This window comes from Cryptomeria japonica, chromosome 10 (assembly GCF_030272615.1).
Source record: "Cryptomeria japonica chromosome 10, Sugi_1.0, whole genome shotgun sequence".
Classification (NCBI taxonomy): Eukaryota; Viridiplantae; Streptophyta; class Pinopsida; order Cupressales; family Cupressaceae; genus Cryptomeria; species Cryptomeria japonica.
Genome location: NC_081414.1, coordinates 718,675,897 through 718,702,370, shown reverse-complemented (window position 1 = coordinate 718,702,370; position 26,474 = coordinate 718,675,897). Strand labels below are relative to the sequence as shown.

The 26,474-nt window shown below is 34.6% G+C and overlaps 1 protein-coding gene across 2 annotated transcripts; it reads right to left on the bottom strand.

The window, feature by feature from the left end:
- Positions 1-522: 522 nt before the first annotated feature.
- LOC131046272 (truncated transcription factor CAULIFLOWER A) lies at positions 523-25,766 on the bottom strand. Of its 2 annotated transcripts, XM_057979965.2 has the most exons (9): positions 25,483-25,766; positions 25,263-25,320; positions 25,047-25,108; positions 24,863-24,962; positions 24,670-24,720; positions 24,548-24,568; positions 24,417-24,458; positions 24,151-24,323; positions 23,732-24,046 (listed from the first exon to the last, which is right to left on the bottom strand). In XM_057979965.2, exons 1-9 carry the CDS (start codon positions 25,665-25,667, stop codon positions 24,019-24,021), a joined length of 720 nt encoding a protein of 239 aa, XP_057835948.2. In that variant the 5' UTR covers positions 25,668-25,766; the 3' UTR covers positions 23,732-24,018. The 2 variants fall into 2 exon arrangements, with proteins under 2 accessions (XP_059069251.1, XP_057835948.2); XM_059213268.1 differs by lacking the exons at positions 23,732-24,046; positions 24,151-24,323 and adding an exon at positions 523-852.
- Positions 25,767-26,474: the final 708 nt, after the last annotated feature.

The following is a 26,474-nucleotide window of genomic DNA, read 5'->3' as shown; positions in this document are numbered from 1 at the left end:
ATAACATTGCATGGGCTAAAACTGAGCACATGATACCCTAACATCATTGAGATGGAAGCCATATATGACTAAACTATGAATCAATGATAAAGAGAGGGGAGAGGGAAAGAAAAATCATGTGAATTAACAAGAAAGGGAGGGAAGATAATAATTTGTGAAGGAAGCCAAGAAAGAAATAACAAGAAATGAAATGGTGAAGGATGTAAAACTATAGTGATGGTAAGATATGAGACAAAAGGAAGGATGAGAGTGGGCAGTCAATAGTGAGTTGTAATATTTTATCTTATTGAATTTGACATTATTTTTCAATGCAATATTAAATCTAGCTACTATCATAGTTGATGTTAATTGGTTGTCTATATATTTCTATTATTTAAATGATATGTAAAGGTTTTACAAAATCATCCTATGATATTAGTGATGACTTCGCCAAAAACAGTAGGTAAGCACACATATCTATGTTTGAGATAGTTCCAAACAAAAATGTCCGAATGATAGTTCCAAACTCATTCAACAGTTGTCTGATTTTGATACAAAAACAAAGACATCAACTGCTTTTATCGAAGCTGCCAAATCTGTTATCAAAAGCAAAGCAGATCATGAACTGTCAGTTTTGTAAATTGTGAAATATTTTTGTAAGAGACAGCATGAATTATAGTATTTATAACATTATATTTACCCCAAACGTAGTTCAGGCTCTAGATACTGATCTGGTTCTGTCAAATTTATTTCACTTTGCTGCAGACGAAGAACAGGAGTTTGGGGTAGGAAATTAAACTGATTTTGCTCATCTTGCCCAAATGCCTTATCCTGCAGATAATCCAATGCCGGCCCTTCATGACAATTATATACCTAAAAGCACCCAAGGTTGAATATTATTAAGCTAATACATTTGAAATGATCAGAAAAAGTTGAATATTTATTATACCTACCATTTTTTGCAGATGGGACAGTCTTTCTCGGAGAACTTCATTCTATAGAATGGTCAGGAGAAATGATGTTAGACTGTAACAATTCGTATAGAAAAATAGTTCATAATGTACAGATCAATTAAAAATCTTACCTTTCTTTGAACTTCTTGAATCTGAAATATTCACATCACCAAAAAGAATTAGAGAAACTATAGTTAATAAGATCATTATATCATATACACTAAATATTGTTTAGAACAATTAGAAGTATAAATATGAAATAAAAAATCATTATATCTCACCATTAGAGGTTTTGAGAATGTTCCTAGATCTTATCTGGGTACCATAATTCTTCCAATCCAATATTATCTATATAAGTTAGATACATTATCCCATGCAATGTACAAAAATCTTAAATATAATATCCTTTTGAAGAATCCGTGGTCGCATACACTATGAAAGTGACGTTTTCTACTTTGAATTAATGTGTAAAATGTTGATATAAATGAAGTTTTTAATATCATACATAAATAGTACCTCAACCATACAAAAAATATAAATCAAAGGACACATCTACCAATTGCATCACATAAAAGAGCCTTTAGAACGATACTCTAGTAATTTCCATGGAGAAAATAAAATCTTATTAAATGTTACACCATGTGGGATATGGATGAATATTATGTTGATCCTAAGGCTTATGATATTCCATCTTTATTCATGAATTCTTCAATTTTGCTATAAACATCTTAGGTAATCTAATGGTGTAATTATGTCTATGTCTAATCCTTAGAATGATGCATCATTTCATCATTTTTAAGTCTTTCTAAGCCATCCTTTAAACAATTTTTTTAATCTTGAATAAAATATTATTAAAATGATTATATATAAAGCCACTACACTTTGAAAGAATGAATAAGGTTATCAACAATTTGTTGAACAAGGAGAAACTTGGAAATATTAGAAAATATACTATTGACATAAGGATGTGACTCAATGGTTAGAAGAGGAATGATAAAAATAGAGAAACTCACATTAATACCAGTTACGATCCTAGTGAGGTAATCATTTTTATTGCATCACATGTGATAGCGATTATGGAGTTTCTTTTGGACCTTTAATTGACTCATTTATTAGGGTCTGATTGTATTATTACAGTTCACTAATTAGTATAAATTAAATTTATGATATTGTTACTCATGATACATTTCAAATCCACATACATATCTATATTAAAATTAAGCACATCTAAGAAACACAAATCAAGTGTATCAATGGTATGTGTTATTTATAGTAACACACAACTTATATGCACTTGGGCCTAATTTTCACATTATTTATTTATTACACTAACATGACACTTTTTAACTAAGATAAATTTGGAGGACTATACTAATTAATGGGGCTTATGTATACACATGGTAGTATATTGATATCACATGTGCTAATTTATTTTTAATATTATTAATGATTACCTTATTCATATACTTTAATTCTTATCTATTTTTATAAAATAAATTATATTATTCTCTTGTTACACATTGATTATGAATAGTGTGCATTGATATATCTCTCAAGTTACATTAGGTACATCATGTGTCCCCTCTTCACATTTTATTTACTATTTATATACCTTTACTTGAGTAGGCATTAGTATTTCCTGCTATACACACCGTTACACCTAACTACATTATCTTTCTCATAGAATTTTTATTCAATGATACAAGAATCTATGCTTGATTCTTACATTGTTGTATTCATATGAACCACCTTATGCATTTGGGCTATCAAGACCTTTTCCATTTTTCATATACAAGGAGTTGATATTCCTATTAATAATCATTTATTTTCCTCAAAGAACATATTCTTTCTTTATAGGAATATATTTATATTCAAGAACATTGAGTTCCCCCTTTATCATAGCTTCATGTCCTTGTACTTATCCATACACTTTTGGCCACTAAAATTTACCCCACCATCCTTTACCCATAATGTGATAAACACGACTACTCACAAATCCAATCTCCAATCTATGTGTTTGTCATTCTTATCTTTCAATATATTTATAAAATTATTACACAATATATTCCTATTTCTATTGTTATATAAGCTTACATGATTAAATATCCTTACATGCTTAGATTACATTTATTTTTCATGCATTGTTTGATGAGGGTAGTTATTTTCCTCCTTTCAAAGCTAAACAATTTTCTCTTTTTATTATGGAGGTAGTATCCAAGGATGTACACAATAAAGGATTGAAGGAATATGCTAATGATTCTTCTATCCTAGGGTTGGAATAACTATAAACTGAAATTGCACACTCTAAAAATAAATTATAATGGAATTAAATGTATTAACAATAGATGATTAAAAATGAACTCATTTAAATTTATATGTATCAACATATTAACAAAGACCATTATTTTAGGATACAAAATGCAGTGGGGAGGACCTCATACAGGTTAAGCTTGATAGGGGCCTTGTCTCACGTGATTGGATACAGAATGCTTCTTGTAAACTCAATACCCTGACCCGATTAGGATTTGATCACTTCCCTATTTGTCTTTCGATGATTGTGTTGTCAGGAAGAAAGGCATACCCCTGTAGATTTGAGAAAATATGACTGATGGCACCTGACATCCATGATTAAATTATGGAGTGGTGGAATATTGATATCCAGTGTATGGCCATGTTTTGTATTGCCAAGAAGTTATCCAATGTCAAGTCCAATATTCAACATTGGAACAAGTCCTCTTTTGGTAATATTTTCAAAATTAAAGATAATCTCAAGCAGGATCTTGAGGAGGTTCAGAAGCATATCCAAGATTTCAGGTTTGATAATGATGTCTTGAACAAAGAAATTGAGATTTTAACTAAATTGCATGATATTATTTCCAAAGAGGAGGAATTCTCGAAGTAGAGATCTAGAGCCTTATGGCTTAAAAGTGGTGGCAAAAATACTAAGTTTTTTCATATGATGACCCTCAAGCACATGGATGCTAATAGAATCAGTAAAATTCAAGTTGGCCAGAGATGGATTGATAAGCATGAAGAGATTTTCTAGGAAGCCATCAGTTACTTCACTAATCTCTTATCGGTTGATGACCCTCTTAATGCTTTGGCCCAAGATGAGATCTTGCAGTAAGTTCCCAACATTGTCTCTCAGAATATGAACATGGAGCTAACTAGAATCCCCACTCATGATGAAGTTTATAATGCGGTCTTCCATTTTGAAGGTAACAAAGTCCCTGGCCCTGATGGTTTCCCTCTGTTCTTCTTTCAAAACTTTTGGCAGATCTTAGGCTCTGATGTGGTCTTCACAGCACAAGATTTTTTTGGGTCCCGCTCTCTCCTGAAGGAGCTGAATGCCACCTTCTTTGTCCTCACTCCCAAGAAATGTGATGCATGTTCTTTTCAAGATTTTAGACCTATTAGTCTATGCAATTCTATCTATAAAATTTTCACCAAGATCCTAGTGCTCAGGCTTAAGAAATACCTCCCCACTTTAATTTCAAAACACCAGAATCGGTTTATTCCTAGGAGGCAGATTTTGGATTCAATAATTATGGTGCATGAGAACATTAAATCCATATCTATCAATAAAAAACTTGGTTTTTTTCTAAAATTGGATTTGTTGAAAGCTTTTGATAGATTCAATTGGAGTTTTCTTCTCAGAATCCTTAGGGCGTTTGGATTTGGAGATAACTTCATCCAGATTATTGATCAATGTGTGTCCACTCCCATATTTTTTGTCTTGATCAATGGTGTTTCTTCTGGTTTCTTCTCTGCAACGAGGGGCATTAGACAAGGGGATCCTTTATCTCCTTTCCTTTTCATTTTGATGAGGGAAGCTCTCAGTAAAATTATCCAAAGGGAAGTTAGAAAAGGTAATCTTTTGGGCTTACGACCCTCTTCTCAGACCTCTACCTGATCTCACCAACAATTCATGGATGATACTTTATTGATGGGGGAAAGTTCGGTTAAAGAAGCTAAGAATTTAAAAAAGCCTCTAGATACTTATGAGCAAGGTACTAGACAAAAAATTAGCCTGGCTAAAAGTTCCATTTTTTTCTTTAACACCTCGGATCATGGGAAAATGAAGATTGCCATGATTATGGGGTGTACTCTTATTTAGGTCTTCCCCTCTGCCATGGTCTGGTCCCAGATTCCTTCTAGGCAAATCTTATTGATAGATTCCAGAATAAGCTAGCTGGGTGGAAAGGTGCTTTGTTAAGCCAGACTGGTAAGCTCCAATTGCTCAAAGCTATGCTATAGAGCCTCACAGTGTATGCTATGAGTTTATTCAAAATTCCCATCAAAATTGCTGATAGACTAGAAAGAATTGAAAAAAAAAATTGTGGACAAGGACTAAAATTAAGAATAGGTTGCATCTTGTGGCTTGGAAACAAGTTTGCCTTCCCAAGTCCATGGGGGGGCTAGACATTACAAATCTGAGAGATTTCAATAAAGCCTTGATGGACAAGCAATTGTGGAGATGTCTTAAAGAGAATAATGAATGGATTGATATTTTCAAACATAAATACCACATCCAGGGTATCCAAAACACATTGGAATCTTATGATCTTCCCAACTCAGTCTCTAATTCATGGAGCAATTTCTTTGGTTCCACCAATATTATCTTGCATGGTTGTAGATGGGTGCTAGGGAAAGGAACTAAAATCAAATTTTGGGAGGACTAGCGGATTGGTGATGGCCCCTTTTCGGATTCTATTTGGGCTCCTCCTTTCAAAGAATTATGTCTCAGAAAAATTGGCTCCTGGGTGGCTGATTATATTAGAGATGGAGCCTGGTTAGATCTCAAATTTGTGGATGATGCTTTGATACCTTTGCAGCCATAGTTAAACTGTATTCATATCCCTTTCTCTCATGTGGAGGATGAAGTGTTTTGGAATTTCTCCTCTTCAGGGAAATTCAAGGTTGTTGATGCCTACAAGTTCATCTCTAGAAGTTTCTCTCCCTCCCCCTTCTAGGCTGGTATCTGGAATAAGCTTTTAACTCCAAAAATTAACATCTTTTTTTGGCTTTTCATGCAGAGTAAGATTTCTACCATTGACAACCTTTGCAAAAGAGGTCTTCCTATTACTAACAGATGCTTCCTATGCAAAGAAACGACAGAAAATTTTGGTCATTTGTTGTTGCACTGCTCTTTTGCCATGGATATATGGAGTTTCTTCCTTGATATCTGGAACACGAATTGGGTCTTCGTTGATTCTGTTCAAAGGCTATGGTTTGAATGGAAGTGCCCCTTTGACAATCAGGCTTTGGGAGTCCTCTGGAATATGTCTCTTCATCATATTGCTTGGGGCATTTGGAAAGAAAGAAACAATAGAGTTTTTACAGATTTGGAATCTCTTGTGCTTTTTTTGGCTATAAGAATTAGAAATGCTATCAAAGAGAATTTTCTTCACTCTTGCCCCAGTAGAAGGAACGACCATACCCTCCCTACTCTCCAAGATGAGTGGGATACTATCAAATGGTGGCAAATTGGCTAGAATATCTCCATTCCTATGTAAAAAATTAAACAGTGCAGACATAATGTTATATGGCATCCCCCCTATGGGATGGATCAAAATCAATGTGGACGGGGCGGCTAAAGGGAATCTTGGGCTGGCTGGGTGTGGGGGAGTGGCTAGGATTCATATGGGTCTACTAGTTTCTGTGGTGGCACTCCCTCTAGGCACCCAGTCCAACCATTTTGTGGAGGTCAGTGCTGCCCATTTAGGGATACACATGGCTAAAAAGGAAGGATTTAGAAAGGCCTGGCTGCAATCTGACTCACTTAACATTATCAACTGTTTGAATGGGCACACAGATCCTAGTCGAACTATTGCCAACTTGATCAAAGATTGTTGTGATATGATTAAAGAGTTGGATGAATTCAAAATCTCTCACGTATTTCGGGAAGGAAATAAAGAGAGGCAGATTTATTGGGCAATATGGTGGTGGGGTACGTACCAGCAAAATGGTGGAGCAAACGGGACTCTTTCCAAAAAAAATTGTGTGACCTGGCATATGATGATACTATCCACTTGCGGTAATTAATGAAGAAGAATCATGATTTGATTAAGTTGTTGGGGAAATGGTTTTCTTTCGATTTCCCTGTTCAAAGATTTAGAAACTTCCCTTGTGCCTAGATTTTCTGTCTTCTTGTGTGGCCCCTACCCTACTTTTGTTTGGAGACTTTTCTTGTGTGGCACTTTTCTTGCTTCTGTTTGGCAACTCGGACCATTATGGGTGGGGACAAGAATAGGCAAGAACAACCCACTTTTGATAAATGGAAATAAAATAAGGAGGTGTGGCAGGAAATTATAGATGGGGGGATGGTTCCCTTCTTGGAAAGACTTCATGGCCCTTCTCCTCTGCTCATGGAAATTTTTATCAATGGGTGGAAAAAAGGGGTTTTGAGGGCTTATGGTGCTTAATTTCAGGTGGATGAAACCCTAGGGGCTATAGTTACGGGTTTGGCTATGAATGGGAGAAGGGTTTATAGAGACACAAAAATAGGGGAGGAAGACATTGCAATTTTCTTTTTATAAAGATAAGGAGTGTTTAGGAGTTAATAAAATGGCGGATGGTAGCTACAACAAAAAAGGACCTAATAGCTCCCTGGGCGGATATGGCCGAATTCATTATGAGGTACATTACACTTGATGGTAGATATGCCAGTATCTTTTCTTATCATTTTACCATGTTAAATCACTTTAGGCATGGCAAAGTTATTTCGATTCCATTCTATCTGGTTTCTTCTTTGGAGAATAGTCTAGAAAAACATGCTAAGAATCCGAATAACCCGGTCCTCCATGAAGGGCTTATTATGCTCATTATGAAGTATGTCAAATCCCATGAAGTTGTGCCCTCTCTCTCTAAGAAAGGCCAAATCCCTAATACTGATGTTCAAGATGTCTTTGATATGGATATGGAGATGGAGGATAGTGGGAGCACCAAACCTCTTGTTGACCCTGATTACAAGCCGGTTGAAGAGGGTGAGATGTTGGTCACTCCTGGAACCCATAGCAGCAAGACCCCCCCAGATGGGCTGCAAGTAAATATAAATCAACCAGCAAGATGGTTTCTCAAACTAAGCCTTATTCCAAAAAGAAGAAGTTGTTTGCTAAAGACTATGGTCCCAAGACCTTGGACCATGAAATCAAATTGGGCATTGCTCTTTATGTCCTCAAGGAGAAGCAGGGGACTCTGCCTAAAGATGCGGATAGTGGCTTACAGAAGGAAAGTACTTTGATGAATCTAGTGATGGAAGCGACTAGAAGCCAGGAGAACTGCTGGAAGTGAATGTCGAAGGAGATTGATACCCTCAAAGAGGGGATTAAGGAGATAATTGATATCTTCACTGATTCGCATGAGCCTAACAAAACAGAGAAGCTCATGATCATGACCCAGAAGATTTCCCATGATGTGAAGGTTATAAAATGTAATCATGAGAAAAGAATTGAGAAGGTTGAGCAGTCTATGGAGGAGATCAAGAATAACCTTAAAAATATGGTAGACATAAGCAAGGAGGCGATGAGAAATAGTATGGAGGGACTAGGAAAGATCAATGCTATGGTGGTGGAGTACAGAGCCAATCCTATTGACAGTGATTATCCTAGTGACAGTAACAGAAAGAAAGATCTGGGTAGTGAAGACTCTGCTATGGGTGGCAATAAAACTACGGGCCCTAGTTTCAGGACCAAAAATAGGAGCAGCAATAAGAGTACCTCCAAGTTCATTATGGAGGACTTGGAGGAAATCAACAAGGTTACCATCCAGAAGAACAAGGATATGGTGCACTTTCTTAATTGATTGTTTGTATGTGCTTTATTTTGTTGCCTGTTGTTTCTTTTTGCTTTTGCGCTTGGTCTGGGGTGTTCCCCTGTTTTTGGTTGGTTTCTGTTTGGTTTGCTGATGGTCAGTTTATCTAAAACTCTTGGTTTTGGGTCCATGTAAAACCCATTTATCTTTATAAAAAGAAAAGACCATTATGTGTATAACCTATTTTATACAATTAGAACTAAATTCTCGTGAAAGAGTCAAACCAAAAAGAAAGTAAAAGAATAAATAGTTTATGTAACAAAGAAACAATACTCTTGTAGCTCACATAGTAATCTTCTTAATAGAATCAAATAAATAATTCATGTATGAATATAACAGTGTGAAAATTATAACACAACTAAGCTAATAAATACCAATGTCATCTCTCTTCTTTAGAGCAAGTGGTCTCTTCCTCCTCCCATGGAATGGGATTGAAAGAAACAATATTTTTTATCAAATATGCAAACATAAATAACACAATTACATAGAATCAACTATACTCTAATTCTACTCATAAAAATTCTACAATATATTGATTTATTTAAATCTAAAGACTATTTATTATTTACTTATGAAATAATTCTCTATATGTTAGATAAAGTCTTATAGAATATAAAGTTGTTCATGAATGATATGATCACCTTCATGAATTTTCTTGATAGAATGAGAGGTTGGTGAGCCCTCGAGGCATAAAAAGTCCTTATATTGTCACCAATTTTGAGCTAATGCAATCTAGCTTTAATTTGGGCACCACAAGAAATAAATACATCTATAATTTACTTCTACTATCATTGTTTATCAAGTTAAATCTTTGTGATGAGATTAAACAATTAATCTTCAAATTTGATGATTTCTTAAAGTAGATCTCCTAGTTAGTAGCCTGATATTAGTGATAGTTGAAGTAGACTATTTAGCACCTATAAATGTAGATAAATCAAATATTTTGGGTTATTGCATCATTCCACCACTTGAACTATCCAATTTCATGAAAGGAACATGCCTCAAGATTCCACAAATGCTAGATATGAGTGAATGTGGCCTTGTGACTAAGAAAAGATATGAGGAATAATTGAATCTTCATAAATTTAGGTGTGGTAATATGTCATTCAATGTCAAAATCTAAAGGAAAGTGGTCATGCATGAAAACATCCACCAATGGTTCAATAGGTAAGGAATAATAGTTTACAAAAGTGAAGAAGGATTGTGTAAAAATCAAGGTACAATAAAGTAATTAAAAAAATCTAATAGGCCTCACTCACAAGTTGCTCCACATGTACCAAGTTGATTGATCTAGGGTGACAAATAGAGTTAGGGTCAAAATGACCTAGCTTATTTCCTGTGTCGTAACCCTCCTTTATCACTTTTGATTTGATACAATTTCTATTATATCTTTTTGTGTGGTTCAGCTATTGAATATGGTTGAATAAATATTATAAAAGAATAAATAATGGACCCACATACACACTTGGAGAATATAATTTAAATAGGCATTATTTATTTATTCTTTTTCCCATTCCCAATTATGGCATATGTTTTAGGAGAAATTAGAAGCTTCTAGAGGAATCTTCATTCTTTAATTCCCTTGCATGTAACTCCCCCACTAGGATATTAATCAATTTTGTATGGGTCCAATATTGGAAAAAAAATGTCATTCTTAATTAATTTCTCTAGATAGTAGAATTAAGGGATTTTTCCTATATATTGTATGCAAGTTTTCAAAAGAGAGAGTTGGTTATTCTTTGAAGAAAGTTTTCTCAAATAGTTTGATTTTAGTAGTCATATTTTAATTTGGAGAATAGTTAAGGTTGGTTTGAAGAAAAATTTTCCAAGCTTGCAAGGAAGGTTAAAGGAAGGCTAGGCTCAAAGATTTGGAGAGGATTCAACATCAAAAGGCTTCTCCAGGTTCCCTCTTTGCATTTGTTAATTCCTTATGTAAATTTTTCTATATTTTCAAGGGAAATATATCCTCTTAGATTCTTTAGTTGAATATAGCTTTCTGAAGGAAACCATTTTTTTTATTTGTTAGATAGATTAATTAGAAAGGAAATCTATTTTTTTTCATTTAAGAAATGCATTGATAAAAGTTTCTTTTCTTTTTAAAATAAAAATGCAGATTTCTCTTTTATTTGCTAATGTATTTATTTAATCTATTTAAAAGAAAGAAATCAAATTCTACTTTTCTGTTTTTTTTGAAATCTAGAGAAAATCTCGAATCTGGAAATAAAAATAAATAAATCATGTTTTTCAACATCTCTATCTTTTTTTTTTGAAAAAACTCAAATTATTTTATCTCTGTAGATAATTTCTCTCTCTATGCATAAAATCACTTGTATTGAGAAATCTCGCTATGAGAAATAGTATATCAAACATGAATTCTTCTCATTATTGTTCTATTATTTATTTATTCCATAAATCTCTCCCTCTGTGAGTATTAATTTCCTGAAAATATCTCAAAGAAAGTTTTGATTATCTCAACATAAGGGCAAAATTGTTGGATATGATCACTGTGAAATCAAAATTTAAGCATTTACCTATCTCTGTGATAATTTAGTTATCTGTATATTGCTGAAAACAAATTTCTCTATTTTATTTCATCCCTATGATTAAATTCTTAATCTTATTTTTATAATAACATTCTTTTTGTACACACACACACACACAGACATATATATATATATGGTTTTTATTCCAGTTTATTTAATTATATATATATATATATATATATTATTAAAATTTATACAAAAAAATATGTAAAATAGTACGAAGAAGTTCGAAGAATAAATTTCATCTTTTTTTATTGTTGCATAGATTAACGGGCCAACGCAGGGGGCGGAGTTATTACTACCGCCGAGAGTGGTACCCTCCACTACCCTGCGGTCACTATTACGACAATGGTCGTAGGGGAGTGGAGGAGACCAAGGCAGTCCCCTCATCACTGCGGGCCTGCACCCACAGGTCCGCAGTGGTGATGGGACCCATGGCCCCCACTCCCACTTGGCTTTAAAAAGCCACTACATAAATTCATTTCTTGGCAATTGGATTTTGTAAATTTCTTTTTAATTTAAATCTTAGTTTAATAAAATTAAACTTAGGTAAACTCATAAATAAATTATCTTTAGTAAAATTACAATTAATTTACCTTTAGTAAATTTATAATTGTAAATTAAATTATATCAAATTTTATAATTAGAATCTTTCAATCCATTTAAGATTCATTGGGTCACTAAGTTGGCATTTTAGATTCATCAAAAATAATTAATTCATGATTTGAAGCAAAATTGTCAAATGTCTAAACTAATTGCTATTTTTGAACCAGTCACTCTATAAGAGATTATTCTCATGGTAGAAATCAAACATTGCTTAACCTTGCATGTAACTTACACTATCCTTGCTTCATGGGAATTACTTATACATTAATTGCATTTATTGATGAGCGAGTTACATTTTCATCATCTTCATGCAAGTTACACGTTTTTATATGTGAGTTCATAATGGTCATTATCATGCAATTATATTTCAATATTAAATAGTTTAGTTGTAGAGGGATGGTATTTTTATCAAGTGGTACATGAATGCCATAGAAGTAGTTATTTCAATTAATTAAACTTTGCAATGCCTAACTATGTACATTCATTTCATAAATTTTTCAAGCATGATATTTTTCATAGCTTCTTAGTTAGGAAACTAAATAAAGGAAGTCAGAAAATGAAAACCTAGCAGTGTTCGGTATTTACGGTGCCTCTGGGTCACACTTACGGGTAATGTTGTCATGTTGAACTACTGCACTTAACGCCTAATAAAGATGCATCAACAACGTCTGTGGCACCATCCCTATAAATCATCAGGGAGTAATAAGGGACACTTGGAAGTTAAAATACAAGGAGCGGGTAATCCCCCTTGGATCGATAATCTAATAAGATAATCCTTAAATGATTTTACATCCGCTGAGTTGAACCATAGTAAACTCCCTTTAGGGTTGATTGAGTGAAATAATTTTATGAAATTGATTTGATCTTGAAGAGTTGTTGGCGATTGACAATTGGGTCAAGGGTGACGCTTGTGATAGGTATTAGGATCTAGTTGTTTTAGGCCACAAGCAATAGGCCATCTTGAGCCTTTGCTTAAGTGCTACCACCATGGGTAGCAACTGCAGAGAAACTATCTGGGACATTGACCCTAGAAAGAGTTGCATACCCACTATCCAATTTACATCAAACCATAGATTAGAAAATAGAACTACATACTTTACGCCTTGATCCCGTGTCGAAATGGGTATTTAGGCAGTCTAGGAATGGAGTTGTCCCTAGTACTCAGGCTTTCATGGATGGGGTCTAGGTTTTGGTAAGAAGGATTGAGAAGAATCCTAATTTGAAAGATAAGTATAATAAAAGGAAAAAGTAATTCAATGCATACTTGGAAGGAATCCCGTATTGATTCGCTTGACTTCCCGAGGCTTTAAGCCAAATTTTGAGGCGGAATTCAAGCTTTTATTATGTTATTTGATTTCTCCTAAGGATGGCGACCTCAGTGCACTCCTATTAGAGGAGTGTAGTACTTAGTGAGTGACTCAGGACCCGAATGGTCCCTATGAGTCCAAGTCTCTGGCCAGAGCACCCCCTATCCCAATTGGATAGATGCCTACCGCGTATGGGTAGATGCCTATCCCATTTTGGAGAGATGAAACCTCCTACTCCGTATGGACAAATGCCTAACCCATATGGTTAGATGCTCATCCTGGATGGATGAATGCCTAATCCTAATGGATGGATGCCCAGAGTATGTGATTGAATCAAACACAAATGATTAAAGTAAACAAAAAAAAAGTGGTCAAATTTTGTTGGGTTAAGTAAAGTGGGTTATTACATGTGGTATCAGAGCAAAGGTTCAAATCTAGGCCTTGTGCTCACTTCAATTTACACAACTAAGGGAATGTCTTGCAATGGTAGAGATTAAATTATAAAATCTTAAATCAAGAACTAACTACACAATTTAATTTTCAGGTAAAACCCTAGAATGGCTATTGGAAGAGGAAGAGGAAGAGGAAGGGGAAATGGAAGACGCGCTACCACTAGGAGACAAAGGGAAGCTAACCATGAGGAAAATCATGAACAAAACCATGAAGAAAACCATGAGGAAGACTATGAAGGGGATCAACATAACCCAGAGAATAACGATGATGGGATCGAGGCTATAATCAACCTGCTAACCGAACAAAGGGATAAAATCAACTTCTTGGAACAATCAATGCAGGACCTTAGGGCAAGGCAGAATGACATTGAAAATCAAAGTGGAACTGAAAATGGGAACCCTGGTAGCAATCAGGGGAATATGATGGGCAATAGAAAAGAAAATAACATATTGGAACTCTCTAAGGATTTAAAGAAAATCACCCCCCTAAGTTCGATGGGAGGCAAATTGGTGAAGGAGCTAAGAATTGGGTAAATGAAATGGAAAAGTATTTTGAACTAAGAGATTTTAGCAAAACAACCAAGGCCTTATGGGGTTCCTATCAACTCACAAGGGAGGCAGCTAGTTGGTGGACCAACACCAAGGAGCAAAATGGGTATAACAGGGATACAATCACATGGGATCAATTTATTCACCACTTTCGTAAAAGGTGGCTCCCTCAATTGTTCTTTGATGAGAAGGTGACGGAGTTCCATAATCTACGTCAAGGGCCCCTATCAGTCCAACAATATTGGGATAAGTTCGCCAAATTGCTTAAGTATGTACCTATGTATCAGAAAGATGAAGAAGGCCAAGTGAGGAAGTTCATTTTGGGACTAAATACCAAAATAGGGGCAGAGGTTGACATGCATGGACCCAAAAACATGAACGAAGTACTTGAAAAGTCCCTAAGGCAAGAGAGGAAGATTCAAACCCTAACACCAGTAGGGTAGAACTATAATGGGAAGCACTCTTTTAAAAGGAAGCAGGAATTCAAGGGGAACACTAACTTCTACAAAAGTCAAAGGAATAATTCTTCTGAAAGAAGGCCACCCCCTAATCAATATCAGAGAATGGAAATATTAATAATAATAATAGGGGCAATAATAATAGAGGCAACTATAATAGGAATGACCAACAGAATAGGATAACTTATCCACCTAGGGTCAATAAAACAAGGAATGATCCCCCTAGGAATCAAGGCAGGAGGGGTCCTCCAGGTGGATGTTTTATGTGTGGGAGAAACCATTTTGCTAGAGAATGTCCCAGGATGCAAGGTCAGATTAGGGCCAATCAACCACAACAAGGGCCCCAACAAAAGATTCATGCAGCAGTTAGGAACTGAAGAGCAAGATTCTAGAATGTTCCCGTGGAAACTATAGGTACACTATTTGAACAACCAATGTCAATTGTAATTGACACTGGGTCATCTGAATGTTTCATCTCACCTAAATTAGTAAGCAAATATGCATTAAAAGTTAATCAAATGGAGTCATCACGGACGGCTCAATATTGGGATAAGGCAACTAGGGAAGTAACTAAGTGTTTGTCGAGGGCAAGGGTACAATTTCTTGAGTTTGAAACAAGGGTATATCTCTATGTGGCACCCCTAGGGTTATATGATGTAATTATTGGAATGAGTTGGTTAATGGATCACCAAGCTAATCTAGATTGCTATAACAAAGTTGTTGAATGTTTGGATGATGGGGGGAAAAGAGTCAAAATCCAAGGAAAGTTTAACCCCATTAATATAGAAACCATATCAGCCATGCAATTAAAGAAGGAAAGAAGAAGAGGAGGCCTAATCTATATGGTTGAAATTGATGAAGGAAAAGAGGAAAATACCCCAACCTTTGAAAATGCTCCTTTCTTATGGGAATTCAAGGATGTATTTCTAGATGAATTACTTGGCTTACCCCCTAAAAGGAAGTTTGACTTTTCTATCAACTTACTACCAGGAGCTGAACCAGTATCAAGGGCACCTTACCAAATGAACACAACTGAATTACAAGATCTCAAAATGCAATTAGAGGAACTCTTAGCTAAGGGATTAATAAGGCCAAGTGTGTCACCATGGGGAGCACCAGTCTTATTCATTAAGAAGAAGGATGGAACCTTAAGACTATGCATCGACTATAGGATGTTGAACAAGGTCACAATAAAGAATAGGTATCCCTTACCTCAAATAGAGGATCTTTTTGACAAAATGAAAGGAGCAATAGTTTTCTCGAAGATAGAACTTTGATCAGGATATCATCAACTCAGAATTAAGGAGGAGGACATTCTGAAGATAGCTTTCGAGACTAGATATGGGCATTATGAATTCACAGTAGTACCTTTTGGTGTAACCAATGCCCCAGCGGCATTTATGAACCTAATGAATAGTGTACTCCATGACTACTTGGACAAATTTGTTTTGGTATTTCTAGATGACATCTTGATTTACTCTAGGAATGAGGAGGAACATTTAGTACACCTACAAATTGTTTTGCAAAGGTTGAGGGAACATAAGTTATATGGGAAACTATCAAAATGTGCCTTCTTCGAGGAAAATATTCACTACCTTGGGCATATAATATCAAAGGAAGGAATAGCAGTTGATCCAGATAAGATAAATGCAATAGTAGAATGGTTGATCCCTAAAAATGTTTCAGAGGTAAGAAGATTTATGGGGCTAACAAGGTACTATAGGAGGTTTGTGGAAAGATTCTCTAAGATAGCAAACCCCATCACCTCATTACAGAGGAAGGGTAAAAGGTTTGTGGAAAGAACAAAGTGATAAGGCATTCCAAATTTTGAGGGGAAACTAACTTCAACACCCATTCTAAAAGTACCAGATTTGAACGAGCACTTCACAATCGTAACTGACACTTCTATTGAAGGTTTAGGAGTACTTGTCCAAGATGAAGGGGTAGTAGCTTACAAATCCAGGAAGCTGAAGACTCATGAAGTTAATTATGCACCCCACAACTTAGAGTTAGCAGCGATTGTGCATGCCCTATAGAAATGGAGACACTTCTTACTAGGGAAGCCCTTTGAGTTAAAGTCAGATAACCAAGGACTAAAGTACATCTTTACCTAACCCCACTTAAATGCTAGACAAAGAAGGTGGTTAGAGTTTCTAAGTGAATATGATTTTGAAATTGAATATATTAAGGGGAAGGAAAATAGGGTGGCAGATGCTTTAAGTAGGAGGAGACACTTGATGACTATAGCAACATTCAAAACTTCTTTCAAAAGGCAAGTAATGGATGAGCAAGGACATCACCCATGGTATGACCGAGTCAAATTGACTTTAGAATATGATCCAACTGATCCTAAGGTCGAAGGGTATACATTAGATGAAGATGGGTTGCTCAAATACAATAATAGAATCTATATCCCTAATTCGGGAGACTTAAGGGAAGTAGTCTTGTAGGAGGCTCATAATGCCCCTTACTCAGGGCACCTAGGGGTTAACAAACTTTATGCAGATCTAAAGAAGTTATACTTCTGGCAAGGGATGAAGAATGACATAGTCAAGTATGTGGCTAAATGTTTGGAGTGTCAAAGAGTAAAGGTAGAGCATAGACATCTAGCTGGATTATTACAATTACATGATGTACCTCAACACAAGTGGCAAGTCATTAGCATGGATTTTGTGCAAGGGTTGCCCATGTAACCTTCTAGGCATGATACAATAATGGTGGTAATTGACAAACTCACTAAGGTGGCACACTTTATACCAGGAAATCTGACGGATGATGCACCTACCTTAGCAAGGTGCTTTGTTAAGGAAATATTTAGGTTGCATGGAATGCCAGAGATAATCATATCAGATAGAGATGCTAGATTCACTTCAAGGTTTTGGACAACTCTTCAATCAGCTCTGGGAACTCAACTAAATTTTAGCACTGCACAACATCCTAAAACCGACGGTCAAACGGAGAGGACAAATCAGATTTTGGAAGACCTACTTCGCATGTACTGCATGGACCAACAGAAGAAATGGGAAGATTTCTGACCTGTGGTAGAGTTTGCTTACAATAATACATATCAAACATCTTTGGGAATGGCACCTTTCAAAGCATTGTATGGTAGGCCATGTCGAACACCTTTGAGTTGGGATAGTCTTGAAGATAGAGTAATTGTTGGACCAGATATGTTGAAGGAAATGGAAAGGAAAAATAAGGAAATTAGGCAAAGATTGAAGGAAGCCTCATACAGGCAGAAAAGTTATGCAGACAAGAATAGGACACCAAGGGAATTTGACGTGGGAGAGAAAGTCTTCCTAAGGGTTAGGCCACACAAGAGTTCCATAAGATTTGGGAAAAAGACCAAGCTTGCACCTTGTTATGTTGGACCTTTTGAAATATTGGAAAGGATTAATCCAGTTGCATACTGGTTGGCCTTACCTCCCTAGTTGAGCCGAATCCATGATGTCTTCCATGTATCTCTTCTTAAAAAGTATGTACCAAATGAGAAACATATTTTGAATTGGGATGCTTTACAGGTCTAGGAAATGGGAGGAATAATGATAGAGCCATTCAGAATCTTGGAGAGGCATCAGTGCCAATTGTGCAACAGAGAGGTTGATCAATGCAAAGTACAATGGAATCAGTATGATGAAAAGAATGCCACGTGGGAAGATACTAGGGAAATGCAATAGTTGTTTCCTTTTTTGTTTTAAACTAATCATGAACTATAGACTCTTTTGGACACACTCAATAAGTGCACCGGAAAGATGTACAAATTAAGGGGGGGAGGATGCCACAACCCTCCTTTATCACTTTTGATTTCATACAATTTCTATTATATCTTTTTGTGTGGTTCAACTATTGAATATGGTTGAATAAATATTATAAAAGAATAAATAATGGACCCACATACACACTTGGAGAATATAATTTAAATAGGCATTATTTATTTATTCTTTTTCCCATTCCCAATTATGGCACATGTTGTAGGAGAAATTAGAAGCTTCTAGAGGAATCTTCATTCTTTAATTCCCTTGCATGTAACTCCCCCACTAGGATATTAATCAATTTTGCATGGGTCCAATATTGGAAAAAGAATCTCATTCTTAATTAATTTCTCTAGATAGTGGAATTAAGGGATTTTTCCTATATATTGTATGCAAGTTTTCAAAAGAGAGAGTTGGTTATTCTTTGAAGAAAGTTTTCTCAAATAGTTTGTTTTTAGTAGTCATATTTTCATTTGGAGAATAGTTAAGGTTGTTTTGAAGGAAATTTTTCCAAGCTCGCAAGGAAGGATCAAGGAAGGCGAGGCTCGAAGATTTGGAGATGATTCAACATCAAAAGGCTTCTCCAAGTTCCCTCTTTGCATTTGTTAATTCCTTATGTAAATTTTTCTATATTTTCAAGGGAAATATCTCCTCTTAGATTCTTTAGCTGAATATAGCTTTCTGAAAGAAACCATTTTTTTTATTTGTTAGATAGATTAATTAGAAAGGAAATCTAATTTTTTTCATTTAAGAAATGCATTGATAAAAGTTTCATTTCTTTTTAAATTACAAATGCAGATTTCTCTTTTATTTGTTAATCTATTGATTTAATCTATTTAAAACAAAGATATCAGATTCTACTTTTCTATTTTTTTTGAAATCTAGAGAAAATCTCGAATCTGGAAATAAAAATAAATAAATCATGTTTTTCAACATCTCTATCTCTTTTTTTTGGAAAAAACTCAAATTCTTTTATCTCTATAGATAATTTATCTCTCTATGCATAAAATCACTTGTATTGAGAAATCTCGCTATGAGAAATAGTATATCAAACATGAATTCTTCTCATTATTGTTCTGTTATTTATTTATTCCATAAATCTCTCTCTGTGTGAATATTAATTTCCTGAAAATCTCTCAAAGAAAGTTTTGATTATCTCAACATAAGGGCAAAATTGTTGGATATGATCATTGTGAAATCAAAATTTAAGCATTTACCTATCTCTGTGATAATTTAGTTATCTATATATTGCTGAAAACAAATTTCTCTATTTTATTTCATCCTTGTGATTAAATTCTTATTCTCATTTTTATAAAAACATTCTTTTTGTACACACACACACACACACACACACACACACACACACACACATATATATATATATTTTATTAAAATTTATACAAAAATGTATGTAAAATAGTATGAAGAAGTCCGAAGAATAAATTTTGTCTTTTTTTGTTGTTGCATGGATTAACGGGCCAACGCAGGGGGCGAAGTTATTACTACCACCAGGAGTGGTACCCTCCACTACCCTACGGTCACTGTTATGGCAGTGGCCACAAGGGAGTGGAGGGGACCATGGCGGTCCCCTCATCACTGCGGGCCTGCACCCGCAGGTCCGCAGTGGTGATGGGACCTGTGGCCCCCACTCCCACTTGGCTTTAAAATGCCACTACATAAATTCTTTTCTTGGCAGATGGATTTTGTAAATTTCTTTTTAATTTAAATCTTGGTTTAATAAAATTAAACTTAGGTAAACTCATAAATAAATTATGTTTAGTAAAATTACAATTAATTTACCTTTAGTAAATTTATAATTGTAAATTAAATTATATCAAATTTTATAATTAGAATCTTTCAATCCATTTAAGATTCATTGGGTCACTTAGTTGGCATTTTAGATTCATCAAAAACAATTAATCCATGATTTGAACCAAAATTGTCAAATGTCTAAACTATTTGCTATTTTTGAACTAGTCACTCTATAAGAGATTATTCTCATGGTAGAAATAAAACATTGCTTAGCCTTGCATGTAACTTACACTATCCTTGCTTCATGCGAATTACTTATACATTACTTGCATTTATTGATGAGCGAGTTACATTTTCATCATCTTCACGCAAGTTACACATTTTTATATGTGAGTTCATAATGGTCATTATCATGCAATTATATTTCAATATTAAATAGTTTAGTTGTAGAAGGATGGTATTTTTATCAAGTGGTACATGAATGCCATAGAAGTAGTTATTTCAATTAATTAAACTTTTCAATGCCTAATTATGTACATTCATTTCATAATTGTTTCAAGAATGATGTTTTTCATAGCTTCTTAGTTAGGAAACTAAATAAAGGAAGTCAGAAAATGAAAACCTAGTAGCGTTCGGTATTTACGGTACCTCTGGGTCACGCTTATGGGTAATGCCATCATGTTGAACTACTGCACTTAATGCCTAATAAAGCTGCATCAACGACGTCTATGGCATCGTCCCTATAAATCATTGGGGAGTAATAAGGGACACATGGAAGTTAAAATCCAAGGGGCGGGTAATCACCCTTGGATTGATAATCTAATAAGATAATCGTTAAATGATTTTACATCCACTGAGTTAAACCATAGTAAACCCCCTTTAGGTTTGATTGAGTGAAATGCTTTTATGAAATTGATTTGATCTTGAAGAGTTGTTGGCGATTGACAATTGGGTCAAGGGTGACGCTTATGATAGGTATTAGGTTCTAGTTGTTTTAGGCCATCTTGAGCCTTTGCTTAAGTGCTACCACCGTGGGTAGCAATTGCAGAGAAACTATCTGGGACATTGACCCTAGAAAGGGTTGCGTACCCACTAACCAGTTTACATCAAACCATAGATTAGAAAATAGAACTACATACTTTACGCCTTGGTCCCGTGCCGAAACGGGTATGTAGGCAGTCTAGGGACGGAGTTGTCCCTAGTACTCAGGCGTTCGTGAATGGGGTCTAGGTTTTTGTAAGAAGAAGGATTGAGAAGAATCCTAATTTGAAATATAAGTATAATAAAAGGAAAAATTAATTCAATGCATACTTGGAAGGAATCCCATATGGATTCGTTTGACTTCCCAAGGCTTTAAGCCAAATTTTGAGGTGGAATTCAAGCTTGTATTATGTTATTTGATTTCTCCTAAGGACGGCGACCTCAGTGCACTCCTATTAGAGGAGTGTAGTACTTAGTGAGTGACTCAGGACCCGAATGGTCCCAATGAATCTAAGTCTCTGGCCAGAGCACCCCCTATCCCAATTGGATAGATGCCTACCCCGTATGGGTAGATACCTATCCCGTATTGGATAGATAAAACCTCCTCCTCCATATGGACAAATGCCTAACCCGTATGGTTAGATGCTCATCCTGGATGGATGAATGCCTAATCCTAATGGATGGATGCCCAGAGTATACGATTGAATCAAACACAAATGATTAAAGTAAACAAAAAAAAAAGTGGTCAAATTTTGTTGGGTTAAGTAAAGTGAGTTATTACATCCTGTGTAGAAAAAAACCTTCCTTTTTCCAATTGTCGAGCACATGGTCAGAGTTTTCAATTATCATTGGAAATTTCAATCATATTAAAGTCCTTGCACATAGCCATGAGACCTATTGATCTCTTTTATAAAAACCTCTCTTTCTTCTTGTTCTAAACTCAATATATAATAGCAATAATATTAATAGAAAACCATTTTTCCTCCTTTCAATGCCAAAGCTAGATGACTTACACATCTCTCCCACTAAAATATTTAATTCCTCCCTAAAATATGTTACTTAAATATTCAATTTGAGCAATTCAAATATTTTCATTAATTATTAGAGTAGCTTGGGTCTTGGTTGTTCATTATTATGACTAGTAGGTTTGTGGATGACTAGCAATGGATTGAAGTGACTACAAACAAATCTAATGAAAAAAAAAATTATTTGTAAAATGGGAATTGTTGTTGTTCAAAATTATAACATTGCATGGGATAAAAATGAGCACATGATGCCCTAACATCATTGAGATGGAATCTATATATGACTAAACTATGAATCAATGATAAAGAGAGGGGAGAGGGAAAGAAAAATCATGTGAAGTAACAAGAAAGGGAGGGAAGATAATAATTTGTGAAGGAAGCCGAGAAAGAAATGAGAAGAAAGGAAATGGTGAAGGATGTAAAACTATAGTGATGGTAAGATATGAGACAAAAGGAAGGATGAGAGTGGGCAGTCAATAGTGAGTGGTGGTATTTTATCTTATTGAATTTGACATTATTTTTCAATACAATCTTAAATCTAGCTACTATCATAGTTGATGTTAATTGGTTGTCTATTTATTTCTATTATTTTTTAATTATTCAAATAACTTTTTATATTTAATACAAATATTGTGCTTCTTAATCATCCTACTAACAAAGTGATTAAGTATTGTTATGAATAATAGTGCTATAAATTAAATTTTTGTTTTAAAAATAATTAAAAGCATGAACAAACTTATAATTTCAATGGTTAACTAAGAAAATATTGATGATTTAAGTCTATAACAAATGTTAATGAACACATGTTAGAAAAAAAATTAATTATGATAATTTTTAAATATGTGTTACACATTTTGTAGTCAATTAAGTTGATCCATGTTTAATTAATAATTGTTCACAAGAACCTATTTCCCTCTAGAGCAAATGGTTCAATCAGCAACCTAGAGGTCAATCAAAGGAATGCTGGTCTATCTCAAATATATTTATCCATCATATTCTCAAAAACCAAATCCAGTTAACATTATACTGTATTTGAAAAAACATCAACAAAAATTGTTCCTTATAAACAATTGTTATGAGAACTCTATTAGCATTTTCATTTCTACACAAATAATTTTAAAATATATCACATTTTATATTATTCTTTTACACTCTTCAATATTAAACCACAAATCACCCATCTCAATATTATTCTTGAATATAAGTTTTTCATTTCTATATTTACAAAAAAAACGTAATAAGAACATAATAAAAATCTTGAATATAAGTTTTTCATTTCTATAATTAATTGAAAATTACAGCAGAAATCAATATCTTGAATACAAACTACAACATTAGTTTAAGATGGAAGTATTCTATAGTTAAATGATACGTAAAGGTTTTACAAAATCATTATATGATATTAGTGATGACTCTGCCAAAAACAATAGACAAGCCCACATTTTTTACGTTTGAGATATGGAAGAAACGGCCCCACAAAAATGTCAGAATGATAGTTCCAAACCCATTCAACAGTTGTCTGATTTTGATACCAAAGAAAACCTAATAAGAACATAGTAAAAAATTTAAAAACATCATGTCAATGATTCCATAATAATTAACTGAAAATTACAGCAGAAATCAATATCTTGAATACAAACTACTACATTAGTTTTAAGATGGAAGTATTTTATAGTTAAATGATATGTAGAGGTTTTACAAAATCATCATATGATATTAGTGATGACTATGCCAAAAACAATAGATAAGCCCACATTTTTATGTTTCAGATATGGAAGAGACGGCCCCTCAAAAATGTTCCAAGCTCATTCAACAGTTGTCTGATTTTGATAAAAAAACATAGACATCAACTGCTTTTCTCGAAGCTGCCAAATCTGTCATCAAATGCAAAGCAGATCATGAACTGTCAGTTTTGTAAATTGTGAAATATTTTTGTAAGAGACAACATGAATCATAGTATTTATAACATTATATTTACCCCAAACATAGTTCAGGCTTTAGATACTGATCTGGTTCTGTCAAATTTATTTCACTTGGCTGCGCACGAAGAACAGGAGTTTGAGGTAGGAAATTAAACTGATTTTGCTCATCTTGCCCAAATGCCTTATCCTGTAGATAATCCAATGCCGGCCCTTCATGACAATCATATACCTAAAAGCACCCAAGGTTGAATATTAATAAGGATTTTTTAGACGCTAATACATTTGAAATGATCAGAAAAAGTTGAATATGTATTATACCGACCATTTTTTGCAGGTGGGCCAGTCTTTCTCGGAGAAATTCACTCTATAGAATGGTCAAGAGAAATGATGTTAGACTGTAACAATTCGTACAGAAAAATAGTTCATAATCTACAGATCCATTTAAAATCTTACCTTTCTTTCAACTTCTTGAATCTGAAATATTCACATCACCAAAAAGAATTAGAGAAACTATAGTTAACTTTTAACCCACTCAAATTTAGGGCAGCTTTCAAAATATTAGACTAAAATCTTACCTTCCTTAGACTGTGCTCCTCTCGTTGAATAAGTTGATTCGTAATTTCATGCTTTTATATGAACAACCAGAGAAAAGAATCAGGAAATGCGTTAGCTAATTTTACTAAAATTATTTGACCCACATAGGAAAAGCTTTTATTTCACTAAAAATGCATCCAGCTAATAGGAGCCAAGAGTTTTAGCAGTACTCACTTTCCTTGATCTAACCCTAGCTATTGAATTATTGAGTCCATCTTCAAGATTTTCCAGATCCTTCAGTGGAAGTTGGGTGAGATTCTCCCCCATGAAATGCCTGTTAATACATAAATATTTTAGATCTATTACAGTATACTAGGTGCTTGTGAAACGATTACATTAAATAGAAAATAATAAATACCCCATAGCAGCACGAAGCCTTTGATTCTCAGCTTTTAAACTTTTAAAAAGGAAGGAAGCATTCTGCATATTTGCCCCATCATGTAAAAATACAACTGCGTCAATCTTGGCTACACAATGCTCTTTTCATATTTTGTTTTTGCATGAACTATTAAGGAAAGAAATGAAAAAGCTATTAAGATGTAGAAAACGAACTGAAACTTAGATTTATTCTTACTGGGTCTCCTTGAAATCTCCCTTCCACGAAATGGTATCTCTCTATAATTCGTTCTAGACTGTTAAAATTATAAAATTGTTTAAATCTAAACTTAATTAACAATATTTACAACATTAAATTGAATGCAAAAGCAACATAATGAAAAAAACACAAAATAAATTAGAGATTATAGTTAGATGGATATATGCACACAAATGTTTATGATAGTTAAATATATTACTCAGAAGATTCAGGGTATGTGTACAGCTTTCCATTGCTGGAGAATATAACAAGCCCAACATCAACAGAACATAAAATGGAAAGCTCTTGAGCTTTCTTGAGAAGACCAACTCTCCTCTTGGAGAAGGTAACCTGCCTATTTGATGGATTTTCGATTTTTTTAATCTCAATCTTTCCTCTACCCATTTTGTTGCTCTAAAGAAAACAGGTCAAGGCTATTGCCAAATACAACATAAACAGCAATTGTTATGCAGAACTTCAGTTTTAGGGTTCCTTAAATGGACGCTGGGGGCACACGCAGGCGAGAAATGGAGGAAGAAAACTCCACCGAATATTGTACGTTAAAGCTGCCATTTCGGAGGTGGCCAATGTTATTAGAAAGGAGTACAAGTACCATTTTTCTGCCGTGTGTGCCCTATTCTATATCCATTCAATATTTCGACAGGTGTCTGGTACTAGATTACAAGGTACAAATTGGAATAATTACATAAACCCTGAGTAGGTCTAAATGAACAGTTTCACGCGTCCTCTTTGAAATAATCAGATTAGTTGCTTAGGATACCTGTAAGAATACTTTGCAACAAAGGCCCAGGTAAATATTGGACCATATCATCTTAATATTATTTAGGGGAAAGGACCCAGTAGTCGTGCACCCTAACTTCGCGCTTCTCAAAATCCTACTTGGAAATTTCGAATCACTCCGATTTTTTTACAGCAGCTTACTTGGCAAGTCCCTTGCTAATAACTAAGGTTTCAGGGCCACGTCATCAAATATGATGCCACATCAGCATGCTTTTTGCCAAGGTGTCCAAAACAGCCCCAAAAAAAAGTGAGACCAATAGGCGTGCAAAAGAGACCCCAATAGTTGTGCAGCTGACATGGCATCACCTGATTGGTTACTTTTTACAATATTAGTACATTTCTTAACAACTATTGGTACATTTCCTAACAACTGTTGGTACATTTCCTAACAAAAATTGATATTTTTTGTTT